Below are 16,498 nucleotides of genomic sequence, written 5' to 3'. Positions count from 1 at the left end.
AGAGGATGATTCCTGGAGCAGGTGATACTATAGCTGAGAGCCAGTCCAGAGTCTGAATAAGCTAAAGCTGCCACACATCAGAAGAGGGAGAGCTGGGAAAAAATGGACACTAGATGTACTCTACTAAACATACTGCTACTGCATCAATGAGTTTTAATTGTCCTCAATTACAAGGATGTGGCTAATCTCGTCTATTCTTAAGAGACCATGTGACTGATTTGGAGGATAAGCTAGTCCAAAATAGATGAAGGCTGAGACTAAAGCAATGATGGTGGGGTGGGGAAGTAGAGACAGATGAGAGAAATTTCTCAAGTAGATTTATTAAGATTAGCTGACCAATTGGTTATGCAGATACTAGAGAGAAAGGGGGTAGGGATGACTTCAAAGATTCTAGTTACAGTGGTTTCATGCTAATTTTCAGGGAAATATGCTAAATGTCTTGTGAACATGTTGAGTTTAAACTGAATGCAGAGGTCTGCTGGAGCCAGCGAGACCAGCCACCCGACTTCACTGCCACCTGGAGACGGCTGGCTGCAGCTGCCCGCCAGCCAGAAGAGGCATCTTCAAGATGGCAGAGGAGTAAGACGTGCAGATCACCTTCCTCCTGACAAATACATCAAAACAACATCTACATGTGGAACAACTCCTACAGAACACCTACTGAATGCTGGCAGAAGACCTCAGACTTCCCAAAAGGAAAGAAACTCCCCAAGTACCTGGCCATGTGGTTGACAGTATCTGGGTGCTCTGGCCGGGTGTCACCCTTAGCATCTGAGGTGGGAGAGCCGAGTTCAGGACATTGGTCCACCAGAGACCTCCTGGCCCCACATAATATCAAACGGTGAAAGTGCTCCCAGAGACCTCCATCTCAATGCTAAGACCCAGCTCCACTCAATGACCAGCAAGCTACAGTGCTGGACACCCTACGCCCAACAACTAGCAAGACAGGAACACAACCCAACCCATTAGCAGAGAGGCTGCCTAAAATCATAATAAATTCACAGACACCCCAAAACACACCAGCGGACGCAGTCCTGCCCACCAGAAAGACAAGATTCAGCCTCATCCACCAGAACACAGGCACTAGTCACCTCCACCAGGAAGCCTACACAACCCACTGAACCAACCTTACCCACTGGGAGCAGACACCAAAAACAACAGGAACTATGAACCTGCAGCCTGCAAAAAGGAGACCCCAAACACAGTAAGTTAAGCAAAATGAGAAGACAGAGAAATACGCAGCAGATGAAGGAGCAAGGTAAAAAAAAAACCCACCAGACCAAACAAATGAAGAGGAAATAGGCAGTCTACCTGAAAAAGAATTCAGAGTAATGATAGTAAAGATGATCCAAAATCTTGGAAATAGAATGGAGAAAATACAAGAAACGTTTAACAAGGACCTAGAAGAACTAATGAGAAAACAAACAATGATGAACAACACAATAAATGAAATTAAAAATTCTCTAGAAGGAATCAATATCAGAATAACTGAGGCAGAAGAACGGAGAAGTGACTGGGAAGATAAAATAGTGGAAATAACGACTGCAGAGCAGAATAAAGAAAAAAGAATGAAAAGCATTGAGGACAGTCTCAGAGACCTCTGCGACAACATTAAATGCACCAACATTCAAATGATAGGGGTCCCAAAAGAAGAAGAGAAAAAGAAAGTGTCTGAGAAAATATTTGAAGAGTTTAGAGTTGAAAACTTCCCTAATATGGGAAGGAAATAGTCAATCAAGTTCAGGAAGCACAGAGAGTCCCATACAGGATAAATCCAAGGAGAAATACACCAAGACACATATTAAGAAAACTATCAAAAATTAAATACAAAGAAGAAATATTAAAAGCAGCAAGGGAAAAGCAACAAATAACATACAAGGGAATCCCCATAAGGTTAACAGCTGATCTTTTAGCAGAAACTCTGCAAGCCAGAAGGGAGTGGCTGGACATATTTAAAGTGATAAAAGAGAAAAACCTACAACCAAGATTACTCTATCCAGCAAGGATCTCATTCAGATTTGACGGAGAAATTAAAACCTTTACAGACAAGCAAAAGCTAAGAGAATTCAGCACCACCAAACCAGCTTTACAACAAATGCTAAAGGAACTTCTCTATGCAGGAAACACAAGAGAAGGAAAAGACCTACTATAACAAACCCAAAACAATTAAGAAAATGGTAATAGGAACATACATATCGATAACTACCTTAAAGGTAAATGGATTAAATACTCCAACCAACAGGTACAGACTGGCTGAATGGATACAAAAAGAAGGCCTGTATATATGCTGTCTATAACAGACCCAGTTCAGACCTAGGGACACATACAGACTGAAAGTGAGGGGATGGAAAAAGATATTCCATGCAAATGGAAATCAAAAGAAAGCTGGAGTAGCAATTCTCATATCAGACAAAATAGACTTTAAAACAAAGACTATTACAAGAGACAAAGAAGGACACTACAGAATGACCAAGGGATCAATCCAAGAAGAAGATATAACAATTGTAAATATTTATGCACCCAACGTAGGAGCACATCAATACATAAGGCAAATGCTAACAGCCATAAAAGGGAAAATCGACAGTAACACATAGTAGGGGACTTTAACACCCCACTTTCACCAATGGACAGATCATCCAAAACGAAAATAAATAAGAAAACACAAGCTTTAGATGATACATTAAACAAAATGGACTTAATTGATTTCTATAGGACATTCCATCCAAAAACAGCAGATTACACTTTCTTCTCAAGTGCTCATGGAACATTCTCCAGGATAGATATATCTTGGGTCACAAATCAAGCCTTGGTAAATTTAAGAAAATTGAAATCGTATCAAGTATCTTTTCAACTACAACTCTATGAGACTAGATATCAATTACAGGAAAAAATCTGTAAAAAATACAAACACATGGAGGCTAAACAATACGCTACTAGATAACCAAGAGATCACTGAAGAAATCAAAGAGGAAATCAAAAAATACCTATAAACGAATGACAAGGAAAACACGATGACTCAAAACCTATGGGATGCAGCAAAAGCAGTTCTAAGAGGGAAGTTTAAAGCAATACAATCCTACCTCAAGAAACAAGAAGCATCTCAAATAAACAACCTAACCTTACACCAAAAGCAATTAGAGAAAGAAGAACAAAAAACCCCAAAGTTAGCAGAAGGAAAGAAATCATAAAGATCAGAGAAGAAATAAATGAAAAAGAAATGAAGGAAACAACAGCAAAGATCAATAAAACTAAAAGCTGGTTCTTTGAGAAGATAAACAAAATTGATAAACCATTAGCCAGAGTCATCAAGAAAAAAAGGGAGAAGACTCAAATCAATAGAATTAGAAATGAAAAAGGAGAAGTAACAACTGACACTGCAGAAATGCAAAGGATCATGAGAGATTATTACAAGCAACTATATGCCAATAAAAGGCAGCCTCCTCAATAAGCAGAGCTGGGAAAACTGGACAGCTACATGTAAAAGAATGAAATTAGAACACTTCCTAACACCATACACAAAAATAAACTCAAAATGGATTAAAGACCTAAATGTAAGGCCAGACAGTATAAAACTCTTAGAGGAAAACATAGACACAACACTCTGTGACATAAATCACAGCAACATCCTTTTTGACCCACTTCCTAGAGAAATGGAAATAAAAACAAAAAGAAAAATAAACAAATGGGACCTAATGAAACTTAAAAGCTTTTGCACAGCAAAGGAAACCATAACCAGACAAAAAGACAATCCTCAGAATGGGAGAAAATATTTGCAAATGAAACAACTGACAAAGGATTAATCTCCAAAATATATAAGCAGCTCATGCAGCTCAATTTCAAAAAAACCAAGCAACCCAATCCATAAATGGGCAGAAGACTTAAACAGACATTTCCCCAAAGAAGATTTACAGATTGCCAACAAATATATGAAAGGATGCTCAACATCACTAATCATTAGAGAAATGCAAATCAAAACTACAATGAGGTATCACCTCACACCAGTCAGAATGGCCATCCTCAAAAAATCTACAAACAATAAATGCTGGAGAGGGTGTGGAGGAAAGGGAACCCTCTTGCACTGTTGGTGGGAATGTAAACTGATATAGCCACTATGGAGAACAGTATGGAGGTTCCTCAAAATCTAAAAATAGAACTACCATATGACACAGCAATCCCACTACTGGGCATATACCCTGAGAAAACCATAACTCAAAAAGAGTCCTGTACCACCATGTTCATTGCAGCTCTATTTACAATAGCCAGGACATGGAAGCAACCTAAGTGTCCATCAACAGATGAATGGATAAAGAAGTTGTGGTACATATATACAATTGAATATTACTCAACCATAAAAAGAAATGAAATTGAGTTATTTGTAGTGAGGTGGATGGACCTAGAGACTGTCATACAGAGCGAAGTAAGTCAGAACAAGAAAAACAAATACTGTATGCTAACACATATATATGGAAGGTAAAAAAAAAAAAATGGTTCTGAAGAACTTAGGGGCAGGACTGGAATAAAGACGCAGACGTAGAGAATGGACTTGAGGACACAGGGAGGGGGAAGGGTAAGCTAGCACGAAGTGCGAGAGTGGCATGGACATATATACACTACCAAATGTAAAATAGCTAGCTAGTGGGAAGCAGCTGCATAGCACAGGGAGATCAGCTCGGTGCTTTGTGACCACCTAGAGGGGTGGGATAGGGAGGGTGGGAGGGAGACGCAAGAGTGTGGGGATATGGGGATATATGTGTACATATAGCTGATTCACTTTGTTATACAGCAGAAACTAACACACCATTGTAAAGCAATTATACTTCAATAAAGATGTTAAAAAATAAATAAATCTTCCAAATAAAAAATAAATTAAATGAATGTAGAGATGTCAGGTAGAGATGTTGGTACACAAGTCTGAGCCGGAGAATATTTAGGAGTCAAAAAATAGGCGGTACATGAAACCAGAGCAAAAGTCTTTCTTTTTCTCTCTGTTTCTCTGTTTCTCTCTCTCCCTCTCCCTCTCTCCCTCCCTCCTTTTCCCCTCCCTCCCTCTCCCCACCCTCCCTTTCTTTCTCTCTCTCCACCCTTCCCTTCTTTCTTCCCTCCCTCCCCACCAACATAGATTAAGAAGATGAATAAAAGTAGAGAAAAATATGATTATGACTTCTTTAGAAGCCCATCCATCATGGGGAATAACTGGATCTATAGAATTCAGCCTGACATATTTGCCAAGATTTAAAAATAATTTTATTTCAATAAAGTTTTCATTACTGTGGTCTTTACTATAGAGGAAACTGACATCTATGTTTGTGGTTATGAAAATATGATCTATAAAATATACAGTAGCAGAAAAGGAAAAAGGAGTCCTGAATTTTCTGTTTTTAAAAAGGCCTATAGTTTGCTAAAAACGATACGGTATTCTAGTCAGAAACATAGCTCAGTTTGAATGGATACAACAAAAGATTTAGAAATAAATCCTATTAATAGTTTCCATTTTGGATTATCAAATCATCTAAGGTCTCAAGCAAAAATGTAATCTAGAAATGGCATAATTATACACGTTGATGAAAAGAAGAGGCTGTTATTTATAAAGGAATTGATTTCTTTTCAGTCAATAAGCGGGTGAATTGAGAATTTTCTGATTCATTTTCCACTCCCTCTTAATACTTCCTTCAGTTTCTGGGCTCTAAACGTCATTCTTCCATTTGTTACCTTTATCTTGGCAGCCAGATGAATACCTCAATCATCTATGCATTGGCTAATGTCAGTGACCGTGACACTGTGAGATGACATTAAATAACCAATAGGGACACTATATGTAGTGGGTGTCACTTATTTTCAGAAGCCTCTTTTTCCATCCTTACCACCAATCATCCTCTTCTTGCAAGGAGTCTACCCCTTTATAGTTGCCCAGACCCTTCCTCATCTGTAATTTGTATAGGATGATGGCTCCTTAAGCCTATTTTTGTATTCTATATATTTAAATAATATCCTTGAGTGGTAGTAAAACTCTTAGTTCTTCAAAAGCAATGATAAATAATAGCTAATATATTTATTGAGTACTTACTATGTGCCAGAAAGTTCTCAATACTTACACGTATTACGTCGCTTATCCTCACAATCACTTTATAAGGATGTTGTTTTACAGATAAAGAAATTGAGTCACAGGTCAGTTAATGTCAAGAACAGGACAAAAACAAAGACAGTCTAACTACAGAGCCTATGTTTTAACCACTACACACAAAATAAGTCAGTGGGTTTTTTTGTTGTTGTTGTTATGAAGCAAGCAAAGTTTGTGAGGTGCTCTTTATAGAACGGTCTGATGGTTAAATAACCTTGGAAACACTGCATGCATGGTAATTTACATAACTCTGTGGAAAAGTAAGAGACCAGTTATGTTGCAAAGAAATTGACTTAATTTTGCTTACTCCATTGCTTCTCAAACTTCGAGCTTTGAAATCTGTTTTCCTGTAGTTTCTAATTACATCTTCCAGAACTGATATCTGTGGACAAGACTTTGGGAAAGTGTTCAGAGATGGACTCTTACCTGTGGCTCTGAGAGATTTGGAGGTTCGTGGCTGTCGCACAGGACAAATTCAAATGAATCTTCAAAGATTTCTCCACCAAAATGACGATAGTAAATGATGCCATTGAACAGATCCATCTGAAGGAAGCCAGGGACAGGATAGCCTATTGGGTCCACAAAATATCACATACCTTTGTAACAGTCTGCCAGGTGTTGGGGTATAATGATATTGGATTTATCTCCAGAAGTTTTCTCAGTCTAGTATGTTGTATGTACCCAAGGAATCTTTTTTTAAATTGAAGTATAGTTGATTTACAATACTGTGTTAGTTTCAGGTGTACAGCAAAGGAATTCAGATATATATATATAGATATATATATCGATATATATATAGATATATATAGATATATATATATATACAGATTCTTTTCCACTGAAGATTATTAGAAGATACTGAATATAGTTCACTGTGTTATACAGTAAATCCTTATTGCTTATCTATTTTATGTATAGTAGTTTGTCCACGGAATCATTATTAAATGCTTTTATCAAAGCTTATAAATAATAAAGCAGAAAAATTAAAGTTACTACATCTGCCTTAATATATAGAAAAATTAGCATTAGAAAAATATTTTTAAGAGATAGTCTTAACATCAGCCAAGATGGCAGAGGAGAAAGACCCTGAGCTCACCTCCTCTCATAGGCACACCAAAATCACAACTATCTGCAGAACAACCATCAGTGAAAAAGGCCAGAACCTACCAGAGGAGAGCTTCTACAACTAAAGATATAAAGAAGCAACAACAACAAGATGGGTAGGAGGGGCAAAGTCACAAAATAGTCAAGCCCCATACCCCAGGGTGGGCAATCCACAAACAAGAAAATAATTACAACTGCAGAGCCTCTCAAAGGGGTAAGAGGTCCAAGCCCCAGCCCAGGGGTCCTGCACTTGGGAAGATGAGCCTCCAGGGCATATGGCTTTGAAGGCCAGTGGGGTGACTTCTGGGAGTCCCAGAGGGCTGGGGGAAATAGAGACTTCACTCTTCAAGGGTACATAAAGAATCTCTCATGTTCCAGGACCCAGGGAAGAAGCCGTAATTTGATAGAAGCCTGGGTCAGAATCACTTGCTGATCTAGGGGAATCTTCTGGAGAGACAGGAGGCAACTGCAGCTAACCCGAGGGACACAGACACTGGCAACAGCCATTTTGGGAACTTGTTCTACCACATGGATACTGGCACTGGCAAACGCCATTGTGGAATCTTCTCTTTAGCTTATTAGGGTGAAGACCCAGCCCCGACACAGCCCACAGGCCTGTAGGCTCCAGTGCTGGGATGCCTCAGGCCAAGCAACTAACTGGGTGGGGACACAGCTTTACACACCAGCAGACAGGCTGTCATGAGACCTCCTGCGTGAACAGCTGCTTCTGGACATGGCCCTGTCCACCAGAGAGCCCAGGATCCAGCTCCACCCACCACTGGGCAGGCACCAGCTCCAGAGTAGCCTGGGCCCCAGCCCCACTCTCCAGGGAGTCTGCTCTAGCCTCCAGACTAGTTTCATCCACCAGGGGGCAGACACTAGCTGAAAGAAAGCCACAGATATGCAGCCTGCAGACACGACCTGCCTGCTAATAGGACAGAACCTGCACGGGGACCAACTGGACCATGGTCCAGACTACTAGCAGACCAACACAAGCTTCAGGACTCCCTGGACCCTGCACCCGACTGTCAGGAAGTAGTCCCACCCACCAGTAATCCAAAACCAGCTCTAGGACCCCTGGGTTCTGCAAGCAGACTCCAGGACCTGGCTCTGCCCACCCGTAGGCCAGCACTAGCCCCAGGACCTGGTTCAACACACCAGTGGGTGGGTAACAGCCCTGGAGTCTCCTGGACCTTGACTCAACCCTACAATGAGCCAGCACTAGCCCCAGGGCCCCCTGCGGTTCTGTAGTCAGCACCACCTTGTGACCCGGTCCCACCAACCAGCAGTCAGCAACCTCCACACAGGCAGAGCCTGGCAACCAACTGGACAGGGGGCAAATCAAGCCTACAAGACTGCCTACATAGTCAGACCACCACAACAGAAGGACACACTCAGTCCTCATTTGGGGAACCCCTAGAGCATACAGCTCAGGTGATGAGAGGGGGATGTGCTGCTGGGACACATAGGATGTCTCCTTCAAAAGGCTACTTCTCCAAGATTGGGAAATGTAACTAACCTATCAGATACATAAAAATAAAAACAGCAACCTAGGCAAAATAAGGCAACAAAGGAACAAACGTGTTTCTAACAAACAAGATAAAACCCCAGAAGAAGAACTAAGTGAAGTGGAGATAGGCAATCTACCTGAGAAAGAGATCAGCGTAGTGTGATGATAAAGATGATCAAAGAACCCAAGAAAAGAATTGATACATAGAACAAGAAGTTAGAAGCTTTTTAACAAAGAGTTAGAAAATATGAAGAACAACCAAACAGAGATGAAGAATACAATAACTGAAATGAAAAATACACTAGAAGGAATCAACAGTAGACAAAATGATACAGAGGAAATGACCAGCAAGCTGGAAGACAGAGTAGTGGAAATCAGTGATGCTGAACAGACAAAAGAAAAAAGAATAAAAAGAAATAAGGACAGCTTAAGAGACCTCTGGGACAACCTCAAGCACGCTAATATTCACATTATAAGGGTCCCAGAAGGAAAAGAAACAGAGAACCTATCAACATATTTGCAGACATAATAGATGAAAACTTCCCTAACTTGGTAAAGGAAACAGATATCTAAGTCTAGGGAGTACAGAGAGTGCTATACAGGATTAATACAAAGAGGAACACACCAAGACATACTGTAATTAAAATGGCAAAATTGGGACTTCCCTGGTGGTCCAGTGGTAAAGAATCAGCCTTCCAATGCAGGGGATGCAGGTTCGATCCCTGGTCAGGGAACTAAGATCCCACATGCCACAGGGCAACCAAGCCCACACACCACAACTACAGAGCCCACGTACCCTCTAGCCCACTCACCACAACTAGAAAGAGAAAACCCACATGCCACAACTTAAGGGAAGCCCGAGCACTGCAAGAAACCACGCGCCGTAATGAAAAGATCCCGAGTGCCTCAACAAGGATCCTGTGTGCTGCAACTAAGACCTGACACAGCCAAAAAAATAATAACGATAAGGAAAATAAGTAAATAAAATAAATATTTTTTAAAATATAAAATAAAATAAAAATAAAATGGCAAAATTAAAGATAAAGAGAGAATATTAAAAGCGGCAAGGGAAAAGCAACAAGTAACATACAACGGAACACCCATAAGGCTATCAGCTGAATTTCAACAGAAATTCTGCAGGCCAGAGGGAGTGGAACAATATATTTAAAGTGATGCAAAGGAAAAACCTACAACTAAGAATATTCTACCCAGCAAGGCTCATGTTCAGATTTGATGGAGAGATCAAAAGCTTTACAGACAAGCAAAAGCTAAAAGAGTTCAGCTTAACAAGAAATGTTGAAGGAACTTCTCTAAGAGAAAAAGAAAATACCACAACTAGAAACGTGAAAACTGCAAAAGTAAAATGCTCATCAGTAAAGGCAAACACACAGTATAAAGGTAGTAAATCATCCATACACAAAGATAGGAGGAAGATTAAAAGACAAAAGTAGTAAAATCATCTACATCCACAAAAAGCAGTTAAGAGATATACAAAAAATTAGATGTAATATATGACATCAAAAACAGCAGCTGTGAGGGGAGGAGAGTACAAATGCAGGGTTGTTAAAATGTATCTGAAATTAAGACACTGATGAAATAAATTGAAGACAACACAAACAGATGGAAATATATACACTGTTCATGTATTGGAAGAATTAAAATTGTTATAATGACCATACTACCCAAGACAACCTATAGATTCAATGCAATCCCTATTAAAATATCAAGGGCACTTTTCACATAACTAGAACAAATAATTTTAAAATTTGTATGGAAACACAAAAGACCCCAAAGTGCCAAAGCAATCTTGAGAAAGAAGAACAGAGCTGGGAGGAACCACACTCCCTGACTTCAGACTGTACCACAAAGCTACAATAATCAAAACAGTATGATACTGGCACACAGCAGACACATAGATCAATAGAACAAAGTAGAGAACCCAGAGATAAATGTATGCATTTATGTTCGATTAATCTATGACAAAGGAGACAAGAATATACAATGGAGAAAAGACAGTCTCTTCAATAAGTAGTGCTGGGAAAACTGGACAGCTACATGTAAAAGAATGAAATTAGAACATTCTCTAACACCATATAAACAAAATAAACTCAAAGTGGATTAAAGACCTAAATGTAAGATCTGAAACCATAAAACTCCTAGAAGAAAACAAAGGCGGGGGCTTCCCTGGTGGCGCAGTGGTTGAGAATCTGCCTGCCAATGCGGGGGACATGGGTTCAGGCCCTGGTCTGGGAGGATCCCACATGCCGCGGAGCAACTAGGCCCGTGAGCCACAACTACTGAGCCTGCGCGTCTGGAGCCTGTGCTCCCAACAAGAGAGGCCACGATAGTGAGAGGCCCGCACACCACGATGAAGAGTGGCCCCCGCTTGCCGCAACTAGAGAAGGCCCTCGCACAGCAACGAAGACCCAACACAGCCAAAAATTAATTAATTAATTAATTTTTTAAAAACCCAAAAAACAAAGGCGGAACACACTTTGACATAAATTATAGCGATTTTTTTGGATCTGTCTCCTAAAGCAAAAGAAAAGCACAAATAAACAAACGGGACCTAGTTAAACTTAAAAGCTTTTGTGCCTCAACAAAACAAAAAGACAACCTACTGAATGGGAGAAAATATTGCAAATGATATGACCAATAAGGGGTTAATATCCAAAATATACAAACAGCTCATACAACTCAACAGCAAAAAAACAAACAACCTGATTAAAAAATGGCAGAAGACCTGAGTAAACATTTTTCCAAAGACATACAGATTGCCAACAAGCACATGAAAAGATGCTCAACATCACTAATCATCCGAGAATTGCAAATGAGATATCACTTCACACCTGTCAGAATGGCTATCATTGAAAAGAACACAAATAACAAATATTGGCAAGGATGTGGAGAAAAGGGAACCTTGTACACTGCTGGTGGGAATGTAAATTGGTGAGCCATTGTGGAAAACAGTATGGAGGTTTCTTAAAAGACTAAACATAGAACTACCATATGTCCTAGCAATTCCACTCCTAGATATATGACTGAAAAAAATGAAAACACTAATTTGAAAAGATATATGCACCCCAATGTTCACTGCAGCACTATTTACAATAGCCAATACATGGAAGCAACCCAAGTGTCCATCAACAAATGAATGGACAAAGAAGATGTGGTGTGTACACACACACACATATATACATACAATGGAATACTACTCAGCCATTAAAAAGAATGAAATTTTGCAACAACGTGGATGGATTAGAGGGTATTATGCTAAATGAAATGTCAGAGAAAGACAAATAATGTATGATATCACTAACACATGGAATCTAAAAAATACAACAAACTAGTGAATATAACAAAAAAGAAACAGAGTCACAGATATAGAGAACAAACTAGTGGCTACCCATGGGGAGAGTGAAGGGGGAGGAGCAATATAGGTGTATGGGATTAAGAGGTTCCAACTACTATGTATAAAATAAATAAGCTTCAAGATATGTTGTACAACACGGGGAATATAGCCAATATTTTATAATAACAATAAATGGAGTATAACGTTTAAAAATTGTGAATCACTGTTATACACCTGAAACATATAATATTGTACATCAACTATATCTCAATTTTTAAATAATTAATTAATTAAAAATAAAATTAAATATGTTTAAAAAAAGAAACAGTCTTAAGTAAAACTGCTTGATACCCATTTTGTCAAGCTCCTGACCTACCTACTTCAAAAAGTAGTTATGAAATTATTCTAACAAAATGTAAATAAATGTTATTCATGAAATTTCTTTATCAATAATCTAGAATAGGTCAAACATATCTCTTCAACCTTATTCATTCTCTTACCTTGCATAGCAGACTTAATTTTTCATGGTGTAATGGTTATCTTGAGGCCCAGCTCTGGAACTTTCTAGATTCCAGATGGATAGATCAACTTAACCTAAATCTCAGGCTTCCCATCTACGAAATGGTAATAATAATAATAGAATCTTACCTCATAAACTTGATGTCCCCCTTAGCACAAATTCTGACACAAATGATCTTAACTGCCCAGAACTTACCTATCAGTCTTGGTGCTGGCTTCTTCATGATCTCTCCAGCCTGCGGGGGTTTCGTGATATTAAAGAAGATGTAGTCATCACTGGAGTCCATGTCTGAAGCTCTCAGCTTGGAACCCTGGATCAGTATGGTCTGTCCCTCCTCCAGTTCAATCACAACATTGGTTATGAGAAACGGTGGACTATCATCTTTGGGCAAGATGTTGATGGGAAACTTATGTCGGATGCTGTGTTGGCCGTCGAATATCCTGAAGACCACAAAGTCTTTGGTGGAGTCACTGTCGTCATGATGATATTGAACAACTCCAGCCTGAAGGTCAGCCACGGTGAAGAGAAACCCCTTCCCCCCTGATGGAAAGAACAGAGGCGGAGCGGAATGAAAAAGGTGTGGAGGCAGCAGCTTAGTGAAAGCAGCACTACGGGAGAGGGTGTGAAATGGAAAGTGGTGCAGCCAATGCTTCCCTCACCTGGAAAAACCATAGATTGTTTAGTGGGTTCTGGGGCTCCAAAGACCTGGTTTTGAATACTGGCTGTAATACTTATTAGCTGGGTGGACTTGGGCAAGGTATTTAATTTATTTGAGACTCATCTATAAAACAGAGATAATAATACCTACCTAACATTCCCTCTTAAGGATGAGAGAACTCACACAATAGTGTACCTACAATAAGTATTCATCGTTCTTTGACTCATTATCATCATCTGACAGCACTTCTTAGAGTAGTGGTCTTGAACTAGCAGCATCAGCACCATCTGGGAAGTCATTATAAATGCAAGTTCTCAGGTCCTATCCCAGACCTACTGAATTAGAAATTCTGCCGGTGGGTCCCAGCAATTTATGTTTTATCAAGCCTTCCAGGAGTCTAATGCACGCTAAAGTTTGAGAATCACTAGCTTAATGAGCAAGAGCTAGAGCTCTGGTAGCAAATGGCCTGGGTTCGAATCCCAGCTCGGCAACTTTCCAGACAGACAAGTCAACTTCTCTAAATCTCAGGTTCCCATGTGCAAAGTGAGTGTAATCATAGTACCTTGCTTCATAAAGCTGATGTGAGATAAAGTATGTAGAATGCTTTGTACGATCTGGCACAAAGTAAATGCTTAATAAATGTTTACACTATTTTCTTCCTCTGAGCCAGAGCATCATTGCATTATGGGCTATGACTCTCCACTTCATTTCTATAGTGCTGATAAACATTGCTTCACTCTGCACAAACTATTACACTTCTTGACAGCAGGTGTCCCATTTCTTTCCCGACTCCATATGGTTTTATGGATTAAACATGAGTATAATGAACACAATGAGTTACTTGCCCAACAGGAACTTTCTGTTTCTTCCTCAGTACCAGAATCCTAGTTTTATTTAGAATGGTAATATGACTATTTAAAAATACTCAGGTTCCCAGACTCTGTTGCACCTAGGGGGATAGTATGTAACTTGATAGGAGATATAATCAGACTTCATTGTATCAGGCTCCTAGGAAAAGTTGTAAAACAGAGCAAACTTAGATGGCGTAATTTTTTTATTGTTCCTTCTCTTTCTTCCTTCCCCTAACACTGATTAAAAGCCTAGAGGTGTAGGCACCATCCTGTGACCAGTGACAGAGCAGAAAAGAGCCGCTGGCATCATGGATACAGAATACCTACCTCTGTGCAACTTGTCACAAGGAGAAAGTGACTCCTGAATTTTTAAGCTGCTGTAGTTGGGTTTTCCTTACATGCAGCTGAACATCCATCCTAACTAATACATCCAGCTTAAGCTAAGCTCCCATTGTCTTGGGATTAGGCAAGAGAATTTATCATTTTATTTTTGATTTTATTTTTTCAGAATTTCCTAATCACAAACAATGATAAATAAGAGCTCTCTTTCTACTTTACAGTTAAGCAAACTAAGAGGATAATGGAATTAAATCCTCTGAGCTCATTACAAGGAATGGACTATATTACCATTAAGTATGAATATTTTTATTAGGGCCATTACCTTGTTAACTACCATCTTTATAACTATAAATTCATTTCTTTTAAACAACAGCAACTGCTACTAATAACATAACAGTCTAATTATTACTAACGTATTAAAAAAACATAAGTTTTTCTATTTTTCACTGCATTTCTCTGAAGCAGAGAAATGAAAAGGAAATATTTTGTCTTCGAACTGGGATAAGATAATCTGTTAAGGAGTATATTTAGAAGGAACCCTACATGGCTCTGAGATTTAAACAATGACTCAAGTACAAAAGACCATTCATAAAATGTCCTCCATTGATTTGAGCATCCTAATACAAAAGCCAATGGTTTCAAGATCTCCGGATCTGGGGATTATGATAATTCATTTAGAAATGAAGCCCAAGAGATACTACATATATCCTGTTAAATGTGATTTGCTTTTGGAGAAAATACTTCTTGGGTTTTTTTCTAAGTTACAAAGTTTGTTCATTCACCTCTCAGAGTAAGCCATCCATGCTGCAGGCCACCCACGATGACTACCTGGACAGCATGTATGTCATTATTGTCAACAATCTGAAACTGTTCCCAGGTGATGGCCCGAGACTGTCCCTCTAGGAGATTCAGACCTACAAGAGAAAGCACAAAAAGTGTCCTGGAAAATTCTATGACATGCCAAGATGCCTACCTTAAGACAAGATTAAAGAATTTTCACTCACAAAACTAGGTAAAAATTGTATCTCCAAAAGCTTCTCGAGAAACTGGAATTTAGTGTTTACTTTAAGTAATATTTTTACTATTAGTACTATTAACTCCAACCTGACAACTGGTTCCTTATGACATATCCTTTAGAGGCATGATGGTGCCAAAAATAAATATTAGAAGGAAATAACAGATGTTATGTTCACAGTGGTCTCTAGTTCAAAAAGGTTCACAAGGAATTTTTCAAAGGCGGCATTCACCTATTTTAAGTGGGCAAGAGTCAGAAGTGCTTTTACACATAAATTATAAGAGCATAAGTATCCCACGGGATAGAGAATTAAAGTGGTTAAATACACAAATACAGAGTTACTGTGCTAGGGAATATTTAATGATGTTAGACAGGAAAGGTCTGACGCTTTATAATGAGGGCTGTGTTTTAATCTAGACTCTAATAAGGAAGGGACTTTTGTAACTAAAGGAATTAAAAATAAAACCTTCTCCTTGGACCCAGCATGCTGGAGGGGATATGGGGAGAGAATGAGCGCTGCTCAGAGCAAGAATACAGACTCCAGACTGAACACTGCTGTTAGAGACAGGAAGCACCAACCATTCTCATTACCCAGTAGAGCCGGGGGCCAACAGACTGAAGAGACTCTCGAAAAGGAGCAAAGCCTTTTAAAGAAGCAAGGTGATGAAATTTAAAGACAGTGCACTGGTGGACCCAGTTAATGCTTCCCCTCAAATCTACCCAGCTCCCCTTCCTCTTGATGTTGACCATTTGCCTGCTTTCTAGCTGCAGCAGTTCCAACAGGCTTCCCACAGTCCCCACATTGTAAAGCCCTGGTTGCCACCACTGCCTCATCTTCTGATGCTGCTGCCCTCAACTGCCTACCAGACGAGGTTTCGGCGTGACCTTCCCTGTGACCATGGCCACGTCCCACACCATGGGACTCAAGGAGTTTGTACAGTGGCTGTTAAGAAGAGCCAGGTAACGCAACCTAGGCATGTGGGGAGTTAACATCCAGTGAGGCAAACTGACCAGGGTGAGAGAGGAGATGG

General features: G+C 39.6%; 1 protein-coding gene and 1 long non-coding RNA gene across 9 annotated transcripts in view; one reads left to right on the top strand and one right to left on the bottom strand.

The window, feature by feature from the left end:
* The window catches only part of FREM1 (FRAS1 related extracellular matrix 1), a 201,237-nt gene that overhangs the window by 136,827 nt on the left and 47,912 nt on the right, over positions 1-16,498 (bottom strand). For all 8 annotated transcript variants that reach the window (XM_082401547.1, XM_082401545.1, XM_082401546.1 and 5 more), the window contains exons 8-10: positions 15,235-15,366; positions 12,800-13,144; positions 6,545-6,687 (exon numbers count right to left, since the gene is read on the bottom strand). In XM_082401547.1, the coding sequence (XP_082257673.1) occupies positions 6,545-6,687; positions 12,800-13,144; positions 15,235-15,366 (620 nt within the window). The remainder of the gene's footprint in view (positions 1-6,544; positions 6,688-12,799; positions 13,145-15,234; positions 15,367-16,498) is intronic.
* LOC309633195 lies at positions 6,912-12,624 on the top strand. The gene is made up of 2 exons (XR_014247379.1): positions 6,912-10,904; positions 11,216-12,624. It is a non-coding gene; the product is annotated as an uncharacterized lncRNA (long non-coding RNA).

The sequence above is a fragment of the Balaenoptera borealis genome (genome assembly GCF_965194805.1).
Source record: "Balaenoptera borealis genome assembly, chromosome: 8".
NCBI classification, from domain to species: Eukaryota; Metazoa; Chordata; class Mammalia; order Artiodactyla; family Balaenopteridae; genus Balaenoptera; species Balaenoptera borealis.
The sequence above is the reverse complement of the archived record's forward strand: the minus strand, read 5'-3'. Positions and strand labels throughout refer to the sequence as shown.